The 24,328-nt window shown below is 33.8% G+C and overlaps 1 protein-coding gene across 5 annotated transcripts in view; it reads left to right on the forward strand.

The window, feature by feature from the left end:
- Positions 1-24,328, forward strand: part of INPP5A (inositol polyphosphate-5-phosphatase A) — a 291,517-nt gene that overhangs the window by 158,558 nt on the left and 108,631 nt on the right. For all 5 annotated transcript variants that reach the window (XM_039337449.1, XM_039337450.1, XM_039337448.1 and 2 more), the window contains 3 exons: positions 4,666-4,718; positions 7,962-8,081; positions 22,387-22,471. In XM_039337449.1, coding sequence (XP_039193383.1) covers positions 4,666-4,718; positions 7,962-8,081; positions 22,387-22,471 — 258 coding nt within the window. The remainder of the gene's footprint in view (positions 1-4,665; positions 4,719-7,961; positions 8,082-22,386; positions 22,472-24,328) is intronic.

A 24,328-nucleotide genomic window follows, 5' to 3' on the forward strand; every position in this document is an offset into this window, starting at 1 on the left:
ACCCATTTTCCTCACAGAGCACCCCTGGGTGTTATCACTGAGTCAAAATGCAAAGGCACTGGAGTTGTTTTCAAAACCTGCCAAGGCTCATATTGAGTATGATCTCCAAATGACCTATTTTCAAAATGTCTAGATCTCTGAAGGTCAAACCATCATGTTAAACTGTGTTTTGAACTTTAAAATTATTTTAAAATAAGCAACTATTGTAACTGGAAGAAAATTTATATCATATGCTCAGACCTTTTGGCTAACACATTCTGAACCCAGGTATTTCTGACTCTGTCAATTCAAAACATATTACAGTATCCTAATCTAGCTATAATAATATGTGTCATTGAATTATGATTCAACCAAGCCAGCCAAATATAGTTAATCAATTGGGAAGGATATTTGGCATGATGGTGAATGATCTGGCTTTCTGATCCAGGGGCTATGTTTGTTTGTTTGTTTGTTTTTTCCATTATCAAACACTTTATCTAGATTAATGCAAATGCAAATATATACATAAGAAATAAATTAATAAATGTATTTGTGGCCAATCAATACAGCTTTCAATAGGACTAAATTACATTGTGTATGAGACTGCTGCATTGAAGAATAATGTCAGAATTTATGCAAACTGCACATTTTACATTCTTACCTGAAAGCAAAATGATTTTCAACTTTGCATTACTACACTGTTGACACCATCTTTTAATGTACCGTTTATGTTCTTTTAGGGGGTGCATTGCCCTTAGTTTAAAACAGATTTCTTTTTATTAGTGTTGCTTAAGGGTGATCTAAAATTAATTACAATGATTGAGTCATAATGCAATTCAAAATAATTACAGCCCACTATGTATAAAAGTAACAAAACTTTCTCTGCTGATTTATTGCTTTTCTCGGCTGTGCATGAGTCTCAAATGATGCCTCTGGGAGTAACACTCCAGATAATGTTAGGTCATTTTTAAAAAAGCAGATTTGTGTAGTCTATCAGGATTGAGTAATTTTCCCCCCATCCATAGTGAGAAATTGGTTGTTATCATATATCACAGATACTGCTCAAAGCTCTTGTGAAAGATGAATTAATTTCACTAATGCTTTAATGCAAACCTTTCATGGTAAAGGCTGTATGGTGATAACCTTACTGCAGTCTCTCCTTTCTCAATGATGATTTATGTTATCTTTTAGTAGATGAAACTGCCTGTATTCACAATCTGTCTCCTGACTAAAGGAATCTTATTAACAGGAAAACTGGAAAGTGACTTAATGCTGTATAAGGTGAAAGATGTTGAACTCATTTCTTGTGGCAGAAAAGAAGCCATATTCTAAAATCTAGATAACATATTATTAATGGTAACAGATAATCTTGCAGCATTTTGATATTGAATGCTTACTTGCAAGATGGTTTTGATTTCCTGAGGAAAATCACTACTTGAAAGTGTCTAGTCAGAACAAGTACCGTAATACCTGAGTATTGTTTTGATGTATTTGTTAGGGATATTCTTTGAATGAGGAAAGAATTATCTAATTTCAAGTATTAATTTAAATTGGGACTCTCTTGTGAGCTTTCATTCCATGCCTGAATCAAAAGCTTCTTTTCTTATTAGACTTGGTTTGCCTTCCTGTCTCCTAAATAATTTATTGTCCTTGAAAATAAAATGGTAAATGAGTACCATATCCAGAAAGGAAAACATAGTGCAGTGATCAACAGTGCAGCACCTGGAGTGATCATTTCAAAGACTCACATAAATGTTTATTTGATTTATATCCCCACCCTTGAAAAGCTCCAAGCCCCCCCACTTTCCTTTAGAAGCTTTCAAACAGCATACTTAACTATGTTTCCTCACAACGATCCTGTGAGGAAGGTTGGGCCTGTAGTATTCCTGTGAGCTTCCATGGCTGAGAGGGGATTAAAAACTGAATCTCTCTGCTTCTAGACACTGTCCATTAACTGGCTGAATTTCATGAAAGTTATAATTCAAATATGTAGTTAATCTTATGTTTCCTAAGTCTTCAGATCGAAGTTTTTAGTTTTACATGTCAAAATTGTAATTTTTAATTTTTAAAATGAATTCAAAATTATTTTGAATTCATTTTGCTTTGCTATTTTTGCAGATTATTCATTATCATTATCACCTTAAAAACTATAGTGAATTTTGTCAGGGCAGCCATCAGAATTCAAAGTAATATGGCATAAAATTGCATTGATAAGAATTGCATTGATGAGAAATGCCTCTCTAGAGCAAATTAAAACTTATTCAGTTAGTATTGTTTTTCTTTTCCTGACTAGAATAATTGTATGTTCTGTAACTATGTTCTGTAGGAACTGTCAAATTAAGGCTACTTCTGTCTTTCTTCAGTGGCCATGTAGGATGGGGGTTCCTTCTGTGGACATAAATTTACCTGCTGTTTATTAGTTGCTTGCAACTTATTTTCAGTGCTGCTGAAAATACTCTGCATTAATATCATTTTGAATTAATGGTTTGTTGGGATTTGACCCTTTAAAAAAATAACCTGTCTTTGAGAAAGGGGCAAAGATAATTATTTCTTCTTGACATTTCATCATATATTTATGTTATATTTTATTAATTTGTCTTTCTTTTTTATGAAATAAATAATTGGTTGTTTGGGGCTCTAGTGTCAAAGACTTAAGAAGAGATATTTTGCTTGTGTATGCATATTTCATGGCTAGTCTCTATATTAATTTGCCATTTTTTGATAAACCATTTGTTTAGGTTTTGGAACAAAAACAAACCCCAGCTGGCACAGACAAACATGTACAGGCATTAATAATTCTTTTCGCCATCCAGTGTTATGACATATGGGACATCTCTGGACTGGGAGTTGTCAAAGTCCCTTCTGGGGTGGAAAATTCTAAAACTGTCCCTACTTTCAATAGAACTGGAAAGCACTATGTTGATACACAACATATGGCCAATCCAGCTTCATCAAAGAACATCTGTATTTGATTATTGGACCTCAGCAATGCTTGATAATTCATTAAAGAGCGGATCCAGCCTTGGAGATGCACGTTAAAATGCTGATTGACAATAAACAGGAAAGAATTTTGTCTTGAAAATAAACCTACATATTTAGCTGATTCATTTTTAATGTACTTTTATTATAGTCCAGTGCAGGTCAGAGAACTAAAGATTATAAAATGAAGATAACTAGTAACCGCAAAACAAAGAACATATTTCATCCGCAAAACTTTTGTCACAAATGCAGGCTGCCTTATATTGCTGCAAATGTACATTTGGGACCATACAGGCTTTTAATAGTCAACAAAATATTCATTTCAAGCCTTTCTAAAGAAGTATCCCGTCTGGAAAACACAGGACTATAAACTGTGCTACCAGGCATCTTGATAGTCTAGAAAATGGTTTACGAGGATATGAGAGTCTACCAGGAAGGAAGAAGTAATCAGACTTCATTGTGCAAACAGGATTCAGTTTGCATTGTTCTAGATTTAGGCCTTAGTTATTATATATATACTTGGATTTTTTCTCTATGCCAGCTCAAGCATAGCTTGTAATGAGTTGATGGGAAATTGCTCATCTTGATGTATGGACTGGCATATTATAGATACCTTTACTACTTCAGCTCTATGGAAATAGATTGGCTTAGTTAATTTCTACTTTCCAAATATCTATATTACATTATAATTTAGGAAAAATTACAAGGAAAGACATGTTTATACTTTGTCAAGGTAATAATTTAAAGGCTAACCAGCTGATGTAATGTAAAATGGATGATTCAATGATAGGAATGACTCAGCAGAGTCTGTGTCTGTGTCCCTTTAAGAGTAAGCATCCCTGTATCCCTTTAAGGGTGTGAGTATAAAAGGGAAGTTTTTGGCTGGAGTCTTTTTCTCTCTCTTGTCCATTCTTTTCTGTAATTGCTGTATATTGGAATTTGCTATTTCACCACATGTATGTATTTTATTTCTAGTGTATATTTGTAGATATAGTGTAATATAAGCCACATTTAATTACAAACCACTTTTTACTGTATTTACTCCTGGGTTACTTCAGCGCAATAAGACTGTGCATGCTCTGACATACTCCTACATTCTTATTCAGATAAGCTCTGAGACCAGCTCTGGGAAAAACTTTACTGGAAATACTTGCAGTTTATCAGTAGTTATTTAACCCTTTATCTCAGTAAATGAACACTTTGGCTAATGGAACATAATGTTGAATATATTCCGTCCCATTTGGAGAAAAAGCTAAGTTTTGTACACATTTCTTTTCCAGACCATGATTCAAATACATGGGGATATTGGAAAGTGAGAGGGGGGGGGAGGGAAGAAATTTGAAGACCACATAACTAGATTGACTATGTATCATCACATTCTTATCACCTTTTAGTGACCACATAGATAGTCTTTCTGTATGATGATCTGTTCTTCAGTTCTTCCAACAATGCAATCATCATTCCTGTAAGTGGATCCATTCACCTTCTTGCTGGTTGTCCTCTCCTCTTTCCCTCTTCCTGTCCCAGCATTAGAGCTTTCTCCAGAGACTGCTTATAATCTTGATATTACTTTATTGAGCCTCGTGTTTTCTATAGCATCCTCCATGAAAATATTTAACACATTTTTGTAAAACTTTACTAGTAGATTCATTTCTTACTGTTTTTTATATTTTAATGTATGTTACTGTGCTTTATATTACTTTTCAGTGCAAGTGGTCCAGGAAAGGATTCATACGAACAAGATGGTGTATTACTGACTGGTACGTAATATGAAGGAGAATTGAACATCATGTTTTGCATGCATGCCTAGTTATTATGGAAGGCATAAGTTTTTGAACAGCTGGTGCATATTCCATTTAATGCTGAATCAATCTTTAGGCATTTTTCATTATTGAACAAGTTGTAAATGGCATAATATACATATTTGGTTTAGAGTTTCTATATAATTTCCAGGTAAATCATAGGAGATTATTTTGACTACTTCCCCTTAGTCTTGTCTCATTATGTTTTGTCCATTATGAAGCTGGGAATCAATAGACAAAACCTTTGTTGCCTATCCCTTTTGGGGGAACTTGGAATAGAGAAAATATTAGAGCTAGGCCTAAAATCAACATTTTCATCTTGGTTTCAACACCCTAAAAAACACATAAGCCTTTTTCAGAATCTGGTTAATATTACAAGGGCTCCCTTGGGAAAGACTTTTACATTCCTTTGCTTAGAGACTTACTGGTATATCTTGAAGAAAAAGTTGAAAGCATTTCTGTCTTGGTCTCGGTCTCTATAATGCCAACCAAGTAGAGGACATTATTCTCTGGGTTCCCCACTGTTCTGTTTACAATGAAATTTGGGGCAAATTATTGATGGTAGGTGAATTCCCAAAGCACTCAGTTGGCTTTGTACTTAAGGTGGGAGTAAAACTCACAGCCTGATGCCTTAACCACTACTATATGCCAATTCTCTTTCCATCATTCAAATTCTGAAATAATTTTTTAATTGACTTGATCTCATTTTGACATTTTTTGTATCTAACACTTTATTACTTTATGTTATCATATTTTATGTTAGGTTATACTGTTATGACATATGGTTAACTTATGAAGGCTAGTACTTAAATGAAAATCAATATTGCCACATTGTTTTCTAGATATAACTTGTATGTTAATTTCTTAATTTTTCTAGATATTGAAAACATTTACTTTCTGGGAAAAGTTGAGGCAAAAGGATATAATTGGTATTTTAATTAGACCCCCGCAATATATTATATTATATTATCTTAGAGAGAAAATATGTAGATTTAAATTTCTGAAGCAATTGTTGCATATACTGTACTTCTAGGAATGCAATACATAATTTAGGTATATCAGAATCCTGACATTTTTGAGGTTTTTCAAGTGAGAAGCAGATTTTAGATAATAATTAAATCTCCTCCCACATTCCTAAGTTATCTTACATTAATTTATATCAGTTCTTTCCAACTGATATTTAGCTACATTTTAAAAAAATAACCAAGCAAAATTATTTTTGGTTTGCTCTTCTTTATTGAAATTTTATTAAGGATTACTATTGTATGCTTTATAAAATATAAACTTTAAAAAAGAATAGAAAAAAATAGTGCAGAATAGGGGGGAAAGAAAAGAGAAAAGAAAAAATAAGAATATAGTAAGGAAAACTAAAGGTAACTTATAAAGAAATTACTTCTTCCTTCATCACAAGTATAAATAATTTTAGTAACTAATCACCTTCTCTTAAAATACAACAAATAATGTCTTCTTCCCATATCTCATTTCTTATCTATAAATTAATCTTTAAAGCTTCATCATCCAGTCCTGGCCAGCAAAAATCCCTTCTTATCAGAGATAACAGCACACCTATTTTAACTTTATCAAATAATCCAACTTCATATTCTTTCCTTTTAAACATTTGTTCCCTTCAAATAATATCCTAGATTTTGATTTCTTTTCATTTTTCTTTGTTCTTTCTCACAAAATTCTTCAAAACTTTAATAAGATTCTTTTATAAATCCAATATAGGAGAGTTGGTTAGGTCATTCTCTTAGTTTGTTATTTGTATATCCCTTTTAATTATTATTAGTCAGTTTCTTTTATGCCCGTGTAGCATTTTTCCCATATTTTATTTGTTTGTATCCCACTTTTATTAACAGAATAACAGAGTTGGAAGGGACCAAATCCAACCCCTTGTTCAAGCAGGAGACTGTATATCATTTAGGTAATATCTTCAGAGCTAGAAGAAAGTGGGCTTTGCTTCCAGCACTGATGATGTTTCCTAGTTTTGGTAATGAAACATCTGTAAGAAAACAACCAAGCTCAGACAGCACCAAAGTCGCCTCACTGAAAAGACCTTTGTAAAGATGATGATAGAACAATAATGAAGGACAGATATCCAGTCACCAATTACATTTTGGATAATTAATTTATGTCTTTCACTATGAAAAGTGAAAAAGAGTTATTTTAACAAATAACTCAAGGCAGCGAATATAGCCAACATACCTTCCTCCTCCTATTTCCCACACAACAATCCTGTGAGGTAGGTTGGACTGAGAGAGAGTGACTGGCCCAAAGTCACCCAGTTGGCTTTCATGGCTAAGGCAGGACTTGAACTCACAGTCTCTACTTCCTAGCCTTGTGTCTTAACCACTAGACCAAACTGGCTCTCTTATATCATTCCCAGTCTGTCATTTTTAAATCATCAGTCTTATCCAATAAAACTTGTTCCTTCTCCATACAATCTTTTAAACAGTCTATGTACAATAGCAGATATTTTTTAAAATTAATTTCTGATCCATTCAAAAATATCCTTCAATACATCCAGTGTTAAAATATTTTGCTCCATTTTGTATAGTGTATATTTGTAGATATAGTGTAATATAAGCCACATTTAATTACAAACCACTTTTTACTGTATTTACTCCTGGGTTACTTCAGCGCAATAAGACTGTGCATGCTCTGACATACTCCTACATTCTTATTCAGATAAGCTCTGAGACCAGCTCTGGGAAAAACTTTACTGGAAATACTTGCAGTTTATCAGTAGTTATTTAACCCTTTATCTCAGTAAATGAACACTTTGGCTAATGGAACATAATGTTGAATATATTCCGTCCCATTTGGAGAAAAAGCTAAGTTTTGTACACATTTCTTTTCCAGACCATGATTCAGATACATGGGGATATTGGAAAGCGGGGGGGGGGGAGGGAAGAAATTTCTAAACTTTGTTTTCAAGTTCACAAGTAAGAACTGCAAGATGAGTACAACAGGGCCTTTTCTGTATAGTTCCACTTTCATGAAATTACTTTCCAACACCAAGAGTCCTAGGTTCTGTTTTGTGAATTCTTAAACACTGATTTGTTCTACTTTGTATTTGGCTATTTTTATGTGCCATGCTCTTTTATTTTACTAGCTGCTTTTACAATATATGTAGTATATTGATATTTTAAAAGATTCTTATGTGTTCTGAGACTAAGTTTTTTTCCCCTTTCATCACAGTGCCTTTGACTTGGTAAACATTCACCTTTTCCATGATGCTTCCAATTTAGTTGCTTGGGAAACCAGCCCATCTGTTTACTCAGGAATAAGGCATAAGGCCCTTAGTTATGTACTTGACAGGTAAGTAATGAAGAACATTTGGGGAAAAGAAATGTGGATGTTAGAATATTACATTGTCCTTTGATTTGATTGCTCCTCATCTGGCAAAGGATTCTTGTATAATGTATTGATTGGTGTGCTTCAGCCACATGGTTATTCAAAATTTATGAATTGTCTTCTTCCCACACTCCCCGTCTTAAAAATGGAACTTCATAAGGTTTTTGCTTTCTTTCTTGCTTTGTTTTAATTAGTCTAAGATAAAAGTATTTTGACTTTAATCTTATTATCTGTGTGGGCCACTAGTCCCTGTAGTTTATCAATGTGTGCCAAATGTACTGAAAAACATTTGGTGTCCCTTTAGAATTCAGGCATAACTAATCTGGGTAACATGATTGTGAATCTACTTTTTGTGCCTATTGTTTGGTGGATAAGATTAAGCTCTACCTGGGCCAGCATTCTTTGTAGTGATCCTAGCAACTGGCAGATAGTAGGTGGTCTAATAAAATGTAATTAACCCATTATCCCACTCTATCAAATAACATGCAGTTATGTTCATAAACTTCAAGCGGAATGAATTAGTTTTTCATGTGGGAATTATTTCCATCTCTTTTGATTATGATAGTGTTCCAAGGGAACATTTGTATGCTACTGTGATTTGCTGTTTGTTTTCCTTTAATGTTGTAGGGCTTTGGAATGCTTCCACAAACGTCTTGGCCAAAGTAAGGAAATTGCTCAGTTGCAATAGCATCAATTGTAGGTCAAATAAGTCATGGCAGTATATCATTACGATGTGACACTGCCAAACCCAGACTTGGCTCTCCTGCCTTTCACAAAAGAAAATCTTCACTTTTAGGTGGCAATATCACTGTAGGTTTGCATTCATATAGATTGCTCATTTTGAGAAAGCAGCCAGCCGCAGATCCGGACCTCCGTAGTGAAACGGTGGGCTTCTCAGCACAAAAGGGACTTCTGTAAGAGCAGTGAATAATGGGAAACCCCTTTCATCAGGACTGCTAACCTTTTGGCAGCCACCAGCAAACTCTATTCTGATCTGCTGATGGGGGAGGACAATACACTGAAGCTCATTTTGAATGAATGCTACCACCAACAGTGCCCCCATTCAGAAGGTTTTGGGAACCATCTTGGACTATTGTCTGTCATCACTCCTTCAGACAGTAGAAAAGGGGAAAGTAAGAGCATCTATAGGAAAGAAAGTCGTTCTTTTCTTGCCTTTTAATCTCCCTTTAAGGATTCATAGATCTACATTTCCAGCTGAGCTACAGGAGTTAGGCAGTGTCAGATAAAGACAGAAGAAAGAAATTTCAAGCTGGGCCTTGAAATCCCCTTATCTGCATCCTCTAATGATGCAGATTTAGTGCTGTTAAAACCAGAGGCTGATAAGTCTTTTTCTCAATAGCCTTTAAACTGCTAAAGAGCATTTAAGAGCAAATGCAGTTCAGGTTTCAGGAACAATGCTAAAAAGGAAAAGCGTTTAATGAGCTAACCTCACTGAATGAAACTGAAACATCTTTTCACATTTGATTTAAGTTGCTGTGGGAGTAAGTGAAACAGTTCCATCAGCTGGATGCATCTTGGGCTGTGAATCCCAATTAATTAGTCAGGTTATGCAAGATTGAACTGAGCATCATAGACTGTGTTCTGTCTTAATTATTTGGAAGAAAAGTAAATTGAGAGGGTTTTTTAGAGAACGAGTTTAAGTTTAAAAAATACATATTCAAAAATCGTATATAGTTCTGTAGCATTGTAGTTAAGTAAAGCATTATTGAAAAGATTAAAAATTATCAAAAGAAAAATGAAGCAAATCTATAGCATGCTTTGATTTTTATTAAGGTTGTTTAAAACTGTTTTCTTAGCTGTTCATCAATGACATTCAGATTTTTTGAGAGTAACCTTATAAACTTTTGTTGCATTTAGAGACATTGCAGTAACTTATAGCAAGACTTGCTTTGAGGCCAGTAGTTTCTTTGAAAACCATTTTTGTTACAAGCCCTATATTTAATGTTCCTAATAAATATTTAATTGATAAATCTTGTGCCTTTCAAGATAGAACTACCCTGTAATTGAAGTTGCATAGTTACTGCTACTAAGCAGATCATATTGATAGAGAGGAGAGAAACACAAGAAATGTTTAAAATAAGGAATTGAATAAGCAGGTCTTCAATCAAAATTACAGTAATAGTGTGGAAGAGGAGTAATTACACACAACTATGCTTAATATGCCAATTCTAAAATCAAAATTTATCCCAATAGTCTTCTTACTCCCATCCCCTCAAATGACATAGATCTTCTGTTGTCTCTTCAAAACATAGCTTGGCCTAGTTGAACAGAAACATTTTTTTTACATTACAACTGTGAAATCTTGGCATAAAGGCTCTTTTTGTGATCCTCATTATTTTCTCACAAATATAGTCCATTGTCACATAGCTGAAGTTAATTTGATCAACATTGGGACATTTAACTTTTATGTTCAGTCAAAAGAGCTGTTTCATGCTTATTTTGAGTATTCAAAAGAAATGATTGCCGGAAAAATAATGTTACTATTAACAATTCAAAGCAATTAGTTTTCCCAGGGTGAGGCAATGTGATGCACAGCCTGCACAGAGCAATGCTTTGTCATTTTATAGATGCTCATCAGTCAACTGTCACATCTTCTCAAAGACCCCTCTACTCTAAACGTTTCTTTTTGGGCTTTTCCCAGAACTAGCAAGTAAATGAGCTGAAAAAAAGCTACTTTGTTTCTAGGCAGAGGCAAACCTTGTGTGAATGATCCAGATCACTGGAAAAATCTGAGCACTTTGCGTATTTGTAAATACTACTTTACTCTTGTTATTTAAACATAGTTTTTTTTCCAGTAATAAAACACTGTTGACAGGGATTATAAAAAATAACTACATTTTAATTTTAAACCAGCTGAATCTATAACTATTGTGAACATTAAAATAGGTGGATGAATAGATAGATAGATAGATAGATAGATAGATAGATAGATAGATAGATAGATAGATAGATAGATAGATAGATAGACAGACAGACCAACTCTTTTCTTTATGGAAAAAAAGGAGTGATCTTATACTAAAATTGTATGTGAGTACAGTTGCATCTATGTTGTGAGGGAAGATGGATTATGACTCCCAGACTCTCTCTAATTTCTGACATTCCTTGTGTGGAAAATCCTATCTTCTGCAGCTTTTCCCAAACTAGGTACAAATTTGTATACTCATAAATTGCAAATGCATGTAATATTAACATGTTTACATATTTCTTAAAATATAGAAACTAGAAAATATAAAAATCATTCCTTCTAGTTATTTTTGACTCCTAGCAATGTTTTCCTGCAGTTTTCATAAACTAGTTTGCCATTGCCTATTTCCTAATGCTGAGATAGAATGACCGATCCAAGGACATTTACTTCTCTTCCTACTTAATTGTGTTAAATAGTCTTTAAATTAGAACACCATTTTTGCATAGTTTATAAAATTGAAGATTATTGGTTTTTAGTTCAGTTTGAACTGGAGATTCAGCGTTGAAGTTATTAGAATTATGGTTAATAAAGAACCATACATTCCAAATATTCCACATCTGACCTGTCCAGTTACTGGATATAATTGCTTGTCTGTTCTCTTTTAAATCTAATGCTTCTTACAAACCTATGAACTGTAGATTTTGATCTAAAGCCAGGATGTTGTATTACAATTCACATTTATAACAGCTTTGCCCATTACAATAGTAGTAGTGCTTTATTGTAGCAGAATTGACAAGTACTTATACACATCTAACATTGCATTAGTTTAAATGTCAATGTCAGGTAAGATCATGGTTTTGTCAATAGAGGGAAAAACCATTCTAAATAAACAGAGCCATTTTTCCAGCTCTAAAAATTTATTTTTATAGCTCTTGTAATCCTTTCCCTAAATTAAATACATATTATTGATGTGGTCTTTCTTGCCATCTTAATATCTGCTGACATGATAATTGATTTTAAAAATATTGCTCTTTTGGTGTTGTTCATGGGACTCGATAATGAAATTAAAAGTGAACTCACATATTAGTTAAATGATTCTGGCAAATGCCCTAAGTAATAAGAAGATTACCTAAGACTCTTGACAACACCTTTTATCTTGTTTGTTGCATGACATTTTGAAATGTTTTTGTATTATTAATAGGTTTGGCTATTATATCAAAAAGCAAAAAGGTTCAAAAATATGATAAAGTTAAGCTTTTTAATGTCAGCATTACAATATATGAAGCATGCTGGTGAAAACACTTATATTAGGTCTTTTTTTTTTTTGTTACTCTAACTAAGCTGACATTATTTAACTTTTCCCCCAAATGTGTTAAGTGCCCCATTTCCTGGATATACTGACATCTATAGATTATAATTTTCTTATCTGTTGTACATATTTAATTTTCTTTGTATTGTGCTTGTAATTTGGATTTACCGTATATGCCGGCATATTAGGCGACCCGGCGTATAAGACGACCCCCGTCTTTATAGCCGGGCCGCATTCCTAGAACGTCGTCTTATACGCCGGAAACTACCAGTATTTCTGGCGTATAAGACGACTCGGCGTATAAGACGACCCCCGTCTTTGGCGCCGATTTCAGCGCTCGCGGAAGTCGTCTTATACGCCGGCATTTACGGTAATTGATTTTATGATTGCCCGCAAACCAGAGTCACTTGTTTCTTATGGGTGGCCATATAAATTGAAAAAAATAAAACAACTTTTTTTTAAAAAAAAACAAAATTCTCCCAAGATAAGTTATGGAGTGCTTAGCAACAAATGGAATTGTTCAAAAGGAACAAATCCATTTGTTGGTAAGTGAATAGTCTAACATTAAGGAGCATCCGAAGATTCTTTATTTAATCCAGGGTCCTGTTTCCCTTAGTGGCTGGTTAATAATAATTAGCTACTATTGGTATACATGCAAGCATGACAGAAAACCAATTCCTTATTTTGCTGTTATTGATGTTCTTTTGTTTTGCTGGGTTTATTTCTGTGTTTCCAGTTCTACCATATCATTTTTAGATGTCACTAAAGAAATGGTTGCATCTGAAAAATGATACTGTTTTATAAATTTGACCACATTAATGCTTTTAGATAGGTAGTTTTCACTTAGCAAGTGTCTTGTTTAATGATTGAAATTATGGTGGTGCTGAAAAATATAGCTTTATGACTAATGCCCACATTTATGACCTTCGTAGCAACCCTCAGTCTCATGATTACCATTACAGTCAGTACACATTGCCCTGACTTAGGCTTAAAAAGGAAAATATAGTCACGGTCGCAGGATTTCCCTCTTAGTGATTGCTTCATTTAACAACGGAGCTACCAGTCCCAATTATGATCACTAAATGAAGACTACTTGTAATATCAGCAGCTTTCATTTCAACCACTGATTTAGGAGCTAATGCTAATTCATTCTCCTCTCCTCTATTAAAGTTATATGATTTATCTTAATTGCTGTTGATCCAGTATAATCTGCCAGTAGTTATGTATGTCACACACAATCTCTGAACTTAAAATGTTCAAGAAGGAAGCCATGCTGCATTGTTAACCCATGTACTGATAAGTGAAAAATGATTTTATATTAGTGTTTATGTGTCTGTGTTATGGAATTTTTTTTCCAGTTTTTAGTAACCAATATCCAAAGTGGTGTTCGAGTTCACACAAAAGACTAACTCTAGTCCACTGGAGTCAAATCAAATGAAATTCATTTTTTGTAATACAACTAAAAAAAATCAGCATTAATGCACTAAGCTTTCAATGCTTTTTTTCCTGATTTGAGTAGTTAGATTACATACCAGACTGATTTTACAGATTCCTTTAGCTTCATAGCAGTCTGACATAAAATATGAAAACTTCCTCTACTTTTTGGCAAGCAAAGAAAAGCTTGGGTGAGAAGGAAGAATGTTCATAGTTGCTCCATCATAGCAGCACACCTTTGTAGTACCCAAAACTTTAAAAAGGTGGAATTTCTCAAGCAATTCCTATAACCATTGAATAATATAATATAATATAGTATAATATAATATAATATAATATAATATAATATAATATAATATCTATTACTCCTTTATTTATTAGCCAGTGAAAGTACTGTCCTTTATAGCCAACATGCTTCAATGGGTAATTGTGTGTAAATGAAATAAAAGATGTAAAATCTTTTATAGAGTCACCTTTCTATGACCTTGTTTCAAAACTTCGCTGGGCCCCTTTCTTGACGCTGTGGCCAGTGGAGATTCAACATTCTACACGAATGAAAATACCTCTATTGTTTGTTAAGTAAAATTACTTCTAAATAGCCTCATATAGCTATATGATATGGCAGTTCTTCTTGCATGCAACAAGATTGTTTTTAGGATATTCATATTTATATAATCTATTTGATCTTTAGATTAGCTTTTATTTTTATTTACTTATTTATATTTTGCATTTCTAGACCATCTCCCACAAAAAGGGACTCTTTTAAGTAGACCAAGTCCTTCCATACAAACTGAACACTTTATCAGTGCAGTAGTTTATACTCATACTTGGTTGTAACAGTACTTAGCCTTTTAAGATTACTTTTATTGTTTTGTTTTTTAAAAATGAAATATATTCTGTATTGTCAAACCGTGCTGCAACAATAACCATAAAGACATCAAGTTTGTTTTATATCAGCTGCCTTAATAAACTTGGTAAGCTGTTTTACTAAAAACTTTGCATACAAATATCTGTCCAAAGCCACTGCTGAACATAGCACTCTATCTTACTATTGTTGGAATTTCACATTTAATTTTTGCTCCTATTAATTTGTTCTGTCCCCCTAGTAACTTCTTTCATTTTTGTGTCAAATAGTCTCCATTCATTAGTATTCAAGGCACATATATGCTTGTGCTGACAAATATAGAAAAATAAATAAGATTATAGCTAGTATTAATTTTGGAAAGCAGCAAAAAATGATTATATATAAAATTATGTTGTCATCTAAATTGCTTCTTCCCTAGAAATATTAAAATGTTATTTCTTGTTTTTTTCATTCATCTTGTTGGACCATGGTTGAGATTTTGTTTTGTTGTTCACAAAAGAGAGAGAAGGAGGGAGAGAAAGTGGGTGAAGCACCATCCTTTCAGTGGTGTCAAGCCAGGATGAATCGGCCAAGGGAAGCATGTTTATAGACTGTGTAAAGAACTTTGTCTTTGTGTGGGAATGTTGGTGACACTGTTACTGTTTGCCTGAATGAACTGTGATGACGTGGCTAATAAGGTATCCCGCTGAGCACCACAGCAGGCCTTTCTCAGACCTCCCACTTAATTCTATTCAGCTCCAGCTCAGTGTAGCTAATTTTTCCCATTCCTTCAATTCTTTTGGCCCCCTTACAAACAGAAAAGTCAACTTTTCACACCGAAGGCAAGATAAGTGCTTTAGGAAATAATCTTGTAAACAGAATGTTACCTTCTGACCTGCAGCTGATACCTTGACTTGGGACAAAAACCACTGGCCTATTGCATTAGACATGGCTATTAAAGGAATAATGCAGCTGATCCTTCTTACAAGGTGCCCTGAAAAATGGTTTAGCTAGATCATGTTCCTCTTGTCACATTGAATCATGTTCACCAGCTCCCAACGTGCACCCAAACCCAAGCTCACAAAATCACTGATATGTGTCTGTTTTTTCTTCTTCACTACATCCTCATCTCTGGGCCATCTTATTAGAAATAAATGTGAGAATAAATAGTAAAATTCAGCTCTTGTTGTATGAATAATTTTGAATATGTTTTAAATTTTCACTTTAATTAGGAAGAAATGCCTCAAAAGTGCCTTTTAGTTTTTGAAACTGAATAACAGAAATTTTACTGAATTCATAGTTCAGGGCTGAGATGCTAAACACATTGTCTAGGAAAGAACATTCTTTGGATACAATATATTTATTTCAAAATAGACATATAATTTACATATAATGTTTGCTCAAATATATTACTGAGCATTTGTAAACATATATACATGATATTTTTCCTGTTAAATAAGCAAACCTCTTCACATATTTTCATGGATTTTAAAGAGGGCTGTCATCAAACCCAATATTTAATTTAAAGGGAATTTTCCTGTTAAAACCTTGAACAATTGATAAATGTTGGAAACAATAGCCTATACAGGTAGTCCTTGGCTTGCAACCATAATTGAGCCTGAAATTATGGTTGTCAGTTGTTGCTGTCATAAATTGAGGCATTATATGACCAGATTGATTTTTTGGCACTTTTTATAATCATCAGTAAATGAGCACCAGGGTAATTAAGCAAATCCATTTTACTCAATAGTTTTTGATTTTTGTTTTTTGCCAGAAACTAGAAGTAAACAAGGGGAAAAAATCATGGCCATGTAACTACAGAATACTGCAAATCCTATAAAATCACTTCTAGACGAGATAGGTGGCAAACAAGTCAAACAAACAAACAGACAAACAAACAAATGGTTGCCAAGAGATGGTTGCCAAGAGCCCAAAATGTGATTATGTGACCATGGAGCCATGCAGACATTGTAACTTTGAAATCAAGTAATAAGTAGCTTTGGGGGAAGCTGCAGTTTCTATAAATGGTCACTAAGTCACTGATTGTAAGTTGAGGGCTACCTATATTGAAATAATAATAGTTACTCTCCTGCTCAATTTTTCTGTTTTTTGTTTTTATTGTAGTTTCCATAACAAGTACTGATACTTGCATTACGCATTATCCAGGAGAAAAATGAACTTGGAGGTTTTTCTATATTTATGCTTTTTCTTCAAATGCACTTTTCTGTTAATAAATACCTTTAATGCAAAAGTACACATGAAGTATTGTGAGATGTAGAAACTGAGGCCCCCTAAGCAGGACTTCACTCTCCCCATGTACCACTTAGTCCTCTCTGACAGATCTGACAGAACTGGTGTGCTTCTGATGCCTTCTATCAAATAATGCAATCTGATGGAATTGGAGGAAGCCTGCCTTGTCTGTCACTGGCCACTGAAAACCAGGCAATCTCCAGTCCTTTTGAAAGGCAACAAAGACCTTGCGGTTCCTACAAGAATTGGGCCAGGGCATTGATGGAATTAAACTCTGAGCAATATTTTAAGAAATGTTTTCTTGCTATTTGTTTTTTTTTTGGGAGGGGGAGGGATTGGTAGTTTTATCCATGATTTTTAAACTGGATGTATTCCCCCATCCCTCCCCAAGTTGTTTTGAATTGAATGGCTATATAGAAACAACCAAAAAGCCCTAGTTGCCAGAAATGTGCAAAATGTTTTGTGGTTGAAATGCTTCAGATGGCCTGCTTTTAAATCACAATACTTCTGTGAGATCAAAATGGTATCTTTTGGGGTCAGGGCAATTAAGGGTAACTTCTACTACATCCTCTGCTAACTCAATGCTATAGATTACTAGGATTTTCAATATAAGTTGAAGTGAATCCAAAATGCCAAAGAAAATGGATGGTGCAGACCCTTGCTTTTTTCTCAAAACGATGTTTCTCTTGAGTTCTTGGAAATAAACTTCAGTTTCCCTGAGATCTCATATATTGAATTTTTTTCAGTCAGATTTAATTTTGGTATGTTTGGGCTGAATATTTACTTTTTTGAGAATGATTATTGGAGTAATGATTATTGGGTGCTTTAAGGGATGGAAATTAGTAGTCCTCTTTCATAAATTAAGAAGCAAATTTAAGGAAGATGAACTTGCTAAACTATTACTTACAATGGGCAGCAAGAATAACCTTGAAGAATAGGAGGAAGAGCTGTAACCAAGACAAAAAAAATCTGAATCTAGGGCAGAAATATAATTTGAGAAAGTGACTCAAACAGGACCTTCCCTAATTCTCAACATGATAAAAGGGAGTATTAAAATTTGCAATGTTCTGTTATTGTACTATAACCTTATAATAAAAGTAGTATTAGCCTTCATAACCTTGATTCCCTAGTCTGGTCTACCTTGAAGGGATGACATGACCTCCCTTATACAGTTGGTTTAAAGTAGGTGGAGGATCTCAAAAGTTCAATGTTTGCCTTTTAAACTTTTTTTCTCATAGCGGCTTATAAATAGGAATCATTAGAAATGAATTATTCTGTTCAGGAGGACAATATAAGTCTCATTGCTCAATACTGCCAAAAAAGTGGTGTATCTTCAAGAAATAAATGGTAGATAAATATTTGCAGTACTAATGTTGTGCAAGGCAAACATCTAGAATTGAGATTAATCATTCAGCTTCGATGTTTGATTCAGCCAAACAAGAAAATTTGTGGAAATAGAGTCTTTGACATTATCAGGAAGGAAATGGTAGTCCAAAAGATAAATATAAGATTGGTAAAACTGGCCTGTCAATGTAAAATCAGTTTCTAGAACACAAAAAGCAATTGTTTAGGATATATTTTTTGCCTTATAGGTATCAATATTCAGATAAAAAAAATATTACTTGCTACTTAAATCTTATCAGAACAAGTGAAAAACAACATCATGTGTCTGCAGCATTTTATATAGAAGTCTTTTGTTGATACAGCATAATCACTGGTTATGATTATATCATGGTAGAAGATACAGTGAATATGGCAGTACTACACAATGTTGTTTTTCTGTCCCAAACAACTTTATAAATGGAACAGCTGATTTTTTTGATGCTGCATAATTTGAGCTATCATAAAAAGTAATGTATGCAAAATTGTCAGTTTTTGTTTAATACTTGAAGATTATTTTTTTTAAATGCAAATTGCTTTACAGTCTTTTCCCTGAGTTTGATTGTTGAAACTGTATTTAAGTGGAAATATTCATAGTTGCTCAAATTATAGAAATGTCAACAAGATAGTCACCCATAAGTATTAATACTGTAATTGAAGGTTTCACATGGATTTAACGGAACTGCTCACATAGTTGATGCTTCTGGACAGTATTTAATATTTATTTGTTATGTATATATAGGGGTGTGGGTCTATACATATGTTGTAGATAGTATGTTTAGGTGTGTTTCATGTATGTGTTTCACTTTGAGAGCGGGCAACTAAATTTCATTTTTGATGTGTGCCGTTGTGCCCACAGTAAAAAAAATGACAATAAAGGTTATCTTGTCTTACCTTACCTTTTCTTACTTTACTTTATCTTATCTTATCTTATCATTAAATACATGAATAAGGCATTGAAAAACTTATAACAGATACTATAAGCTGTGATTGATTAATCCTACATGCACAACACTTTCTGTTGTTATATTTTACTGCAGTGGAGTAATTTCTTTGGGAGTTTTTTTGTAAGTCATTGATCAACTTTCATGTTTGTAGTTCTTCTGTGGCTTTTTCTTCTTTACCTTTACTCTTTATTATATAGGCCCTGTACTATTGTCTATTCTATATAAATTTTTGGCAGGAATATCCAGTTCTTGGTACCAATAAGTCTTTTATTATTAGAGATACCAAGTAATTGAATCTCATTTATGTTTGTGGAGGTGGGTGAATTGATGGATTACACATAATTAGCTTACCGTAAATGCCGGCGTATAAGACGACTTCCGCGAGTGCTGAAATCAGCGCCAAAGACGGGGGTCGTCTTATACGCCGAGTCGTCTTATACGCCGGAAATACTGGTAGTTTCCGGTATATAAGACGACGTTCTAGGAATGCGGCCCGGCTATAAAGACGGGGGTCGTCTTATACGCCGGGTCGCCTAATACGGCGGCATATACAGTAGATGAAATTTTGTGTGTGTTTATGTATTGATAGATATTATCCCTGTGATAAGCACAAATCACCTTTTATGAGTGTGGGTGTATATGTTTGTGCTGAAGGCTACCAGCTCTATACTCATTCTAATGCTAAAATAATTTAATCTGATCATATATTTGGCAGCAGTGTAAAACTGAGTTGTAAGTCTTGCAGATACATTGCAGTATAGTTTAATAATATGATACAAGCATCAGATAATAACTATGTGAAATAGCAGTAGACCCTCCCACTGAGAAACATAAAATTAATACTGGTGACATGACTTGGCTACATTCTTTCTTATTCCATTAAAATTTATTGCTCCACTGAGTGAGTAATCGCAATTTTTATAGGAAATTTGATTCATCGCATGTTCAAAAGAAAATGTAATGCATAATTACATGCAACTTACAAAACTTATTTGGGAAGGGGGAGATGTTGCAAATATCTGAAAAGCTATAGAAATTTATAGTTAAATTTAAAAGAGTACAGATCTTCTCCATTTATTCTAACCCATCCATATTTTTGGAGATCACTCAAGGCTTCTCCAGAAAACTGCCTGATCCAAATTCTTTGATGAATTGATAGACAGGTCCACATTGCTATCCAATGCCATTTTTTTGTATCTTCACAGCACAGAATATTTCCCAAAGCACTGGTTTTTGTTGGATTCCTTTTGCTATTCAAAATCCAAGAAATAAAATCGTTCTTTTTAAAGTCAAAATTAAAGAATACATTGCAAGACTAAAAAATGATATATAATATTTACCCATTTGTATTTAAAGTTTATTCCTTAGGAATATATATTCAGAACATTTGACATTTTAGACTTAGATTTGAAGAATTGTGCTGAATAATTGTACTAATACTAAAGATTTAATTTTTAAAGATTATTAATTACACCATTCCTTTTTATTTCCCTTATTTGTTGAACAATAAATAAGGATTTTTATGAAATCTAACTGCACATGTAATCTAACTGCACCAACTGCATATACAAGAGGGAACTGAAAAAAATCCAGAATTAGCATATGAAAGGAATGCCAATGGTAGCATATATTCCATGTTCCTCTAATTTTGTATGACTATTGGCACATAAATAAATGCAATAAAGTACCTAGAAAATGCCCTGACCAGAAACTTCATAAAAAGCATTTTATGATGCAAAATTGCACTGCAGTTCTTACATGTAACTTTCAATGTGATTTTCTTCCAAAACAATTATGTCCACCACAAGTAAGAAATTCATGTTTCTTTAGGCTTTTTATCAATTGTGGGATTTCAAAGACTAATGCTTAAATGATTTGTGTAATTTATTTGAAGATGATTAGAAAAAATAGAAACCAGAAAAATAGCACTGTCGTTTTTTCATTATGTGAAACTGGATTGTATGAAAACTCCATAGGAGGATGCACTTGAATAACTCCCATTATTTAAGAACAAGATCAAGTCTTATTGAGCTCATAATGATAGAGGACTCCCATCGTTCATTCAGATCTATTTTAATACAATTATATAGAAATGCTATTGCAAGTTCACTATTAACAAAAAAGTAGATTACTTTCTAAAATAAACTAACCTTAAAAAAGCATTCAAACATGTCCCTTCCTTAAAATATAAGCATTTGGCTCTCATCCTCTTCTATCCATGTAATATAGTAGTTCTAGGACAGTCACTGGCATATACAAACATCAGGTTCACCAGGGAAGATACCAAGACAACAGACTGGCCTTCATAGACTACGAGATGCTGATTGGGACCTGTGGCAAACTAGAAGTAGAGATTTACAAGAAACCCACACACAATACCCGCTGTTTGACTCCCACCATCCAGGAGCAATAGCACCACAGGATCAGAATCAGCATATGCATTCATTTTTTTAAAAAGGACACTCTTTTGAGTAGAATAGTGTTCACATTTTGGACAGGGAAAATAGATGGTTTAAGAGAGAAATGAAGGAATCCATTTATGCCAAAATCAAAAATCCTTCCTAAATAGAGATGAAGGCCTCAGACATAACCTGTCCCCCATTTTTATGCTACTCTTTGACCAATCCCCAGAAAAATTAAGACTGCTTTACTGATTCAACAGGAAGGCTACACTTAATGACCCTAGGAGTTAGAACATTAGGAACTAACATTAGGATTTAGGACTTAGAATATTTATATCCGAACAACTCTCTGCCTATTCACCTAATGAGCCTATTCAGGTTAGATGAGATGTGAAACCTACCTGGAGAATATATATAGGGTCCCCTAATCAACTTTTCAGACTGAAGAAGCTGCTTGGATAAACAGTGAAACATTTTGAATCAATAAGAAAAGAAATCCAGTTGCCATGACTCAATTACCAGTCAACTCTACTTGAATGACTGAGAATTTTCATGGACATACTCCCTGGCATATATGTTCTACAGAAATCTTCTAAACCAGTCTAAAGGGTTTGTGAATTGATAATCTCATCTTTGGTGGCTTTTGGTATGTAAACTATTGGCATATATACCATCAAGATACATTTAATTTCTTTGGAGGTACAGCTCTGGATTTTGTTTTATTCCATATACCTCAGAACACAGTGCATTTAACGTTTTTCTTGTTTATCTTTTCAGAATTATAGATCAGCGGTTTGAACGAGTTTCATATTTTATCTTTGGTGATTTCAATTTTCGATTGGATTCAAAATCAGTGGTAGAGGTAGGAAATTCTTTATTTACATCTACATTTCATTCAAAATACTTCAATTTTTTAAAAAATAATTAGTAAGGAATTTAAATTGATACTAAATTTGCCCAAAAAACAATTTTTTATAAAAAAAACCCTTGAAAATAGCTATCAAACTATATGGTTTGCATAGTTTTATAATTTCAGAATGATTCAATATGATTATTCTTTATTCCTGCTATAATGCGAATCATATAATATATAGAATCTACAGTAAACCTATTATTTCAATACAAAGAGTCAAAGGCTGCACTGATAAGGGATTTATTCTTGAATGATTGAGAAATGTTCCTCTTCTGATACCATAGACAGAAATGTGCAATCTATGGAGTCCTTGGTGCTTTCTTGGTTGTTTGCCAGCAAACATTTTGTTCCTTTTGTCATCATATTTATCTGGTAGTTATTGATTTGGTTCTTTTAGTTCATTTCAGTCCTCAAGAATGCAGACTAAATTCTCCAACATTTCTGATTTCATTCACATTTCTTGTGAATGAAACACTGAAAACTGTAGTAGGTCAAAGGCACTTATGCTGCAAAGATCTGTACCCCCTTGGGAGGATTCAAATGTTTGCCAAAAAATAGTTGCTGGGAACGGCATTCATTCATTCATTTATTCAAACATTTCTAAAATTGTCAACCAAAGTGGCATGCAAACTTTGAAAAATGCTGAGTGATAATAAAGGAATCCATTTCTTGTTTTCTCACAGAACTTTCATGGTGAAGAGTTACTATATTGTAAAATGATATGAGAATCATTTTGGGGCAGGAATGGGAATAATACCCTCTGTAATATATACAGCGGTGCTTAAAAGCTGTGAATTTTTTTGAATGTTCAATATTTCTAGAAAAATACAACCTAAAATGTGATCACTTCTCCACACAAGTTCTAAAACTAGACAGTGAGAACCTAATTATACAAATGAGTCAAAAACATTTCAGAGGGGTTCACAGACTTTTAAATCACTTTACATCTGTCAACCCAGCAGCTGAAGTAACTATTACATTGTTGTAGCAATAAGCCATCAAAGTTTACTTGGGGTTGAAAGCTTCTTGGTAAATTGTCAATTTATCTTAACCCCATTTACAACAACAAAAAATCCCATAACTTGTTTTCTTGCAGTGGCTGGGTCCACTAATCTGTGTTTAATTAGTACCTACTCTTTCACTGTTCATATAAAGCAGATGTAAGTTTTAGCTCATTATTAGCTAATTAAAAAGGCATAGATGTTCCAGCTGTGTTTGCTCTAGTCGGCCATAACAACTTTTGTTTTGTTTTTGTACTTAATCCATTTGCACTTCTGTTGTGCAGTCTGAAAGTTCAAACATGTCTTGAATAACAATAGTATTTGGTAGATTGCTGTTCAATTCCTAATTAATTTTTTAAAGACATACTTTATAGATGCCTTAGAGCAGGCATGTCAAACTCGCAACATCACATGACATCACGCAACGTATCAGGCCGGTTTTGCCATTGCCGGCAATGGGGTGGGCACGGCTTCCACATGACACGTCCGGCCCGTGGGCCGGCAGTGTGACACCCGTGCCTTAGAGGCTGCTTAACCTGAAAGTTATAGTTCCTTTTGTTTTCAGTATCATTTTAAAAGCCCTTTACTTTCTAATTAATAAATGTAGAAATATTCCCATGCAAAAGTTTCTATACTTAGAAACTTTTGCAAGAAGAGTCTTGTTTATTAAAACATTCTGCTATATAATAATAGTAATAGTGATAATAATAAAGTTGAAGGGACCTTGGAGGTCTTCTAGTCCAATCCCCTGCTCAGGCAGGAAACCTATACCATTTCAGACAAATGGTTGTCCAGTCTCTTCTTA

The sequence above is a fragment of the Crotalus tigris genome, unplaced genomic scaffold (assembly GCF_016545835.1).
Source record: "Crotalus tigris isolate CLP2741 ecotype Arizona unplaced genomic scaffold, ASM1654583v1 scf7180000017678.2327064, whole genome shotgun sequence".
Taxonomy (NCBI): domain Eukaryota; kingdom Metazoa; phylum Chordata; class Lepidosauria; order Squamata; family Viperidae; genus Crotalus; species Crotalus tigris.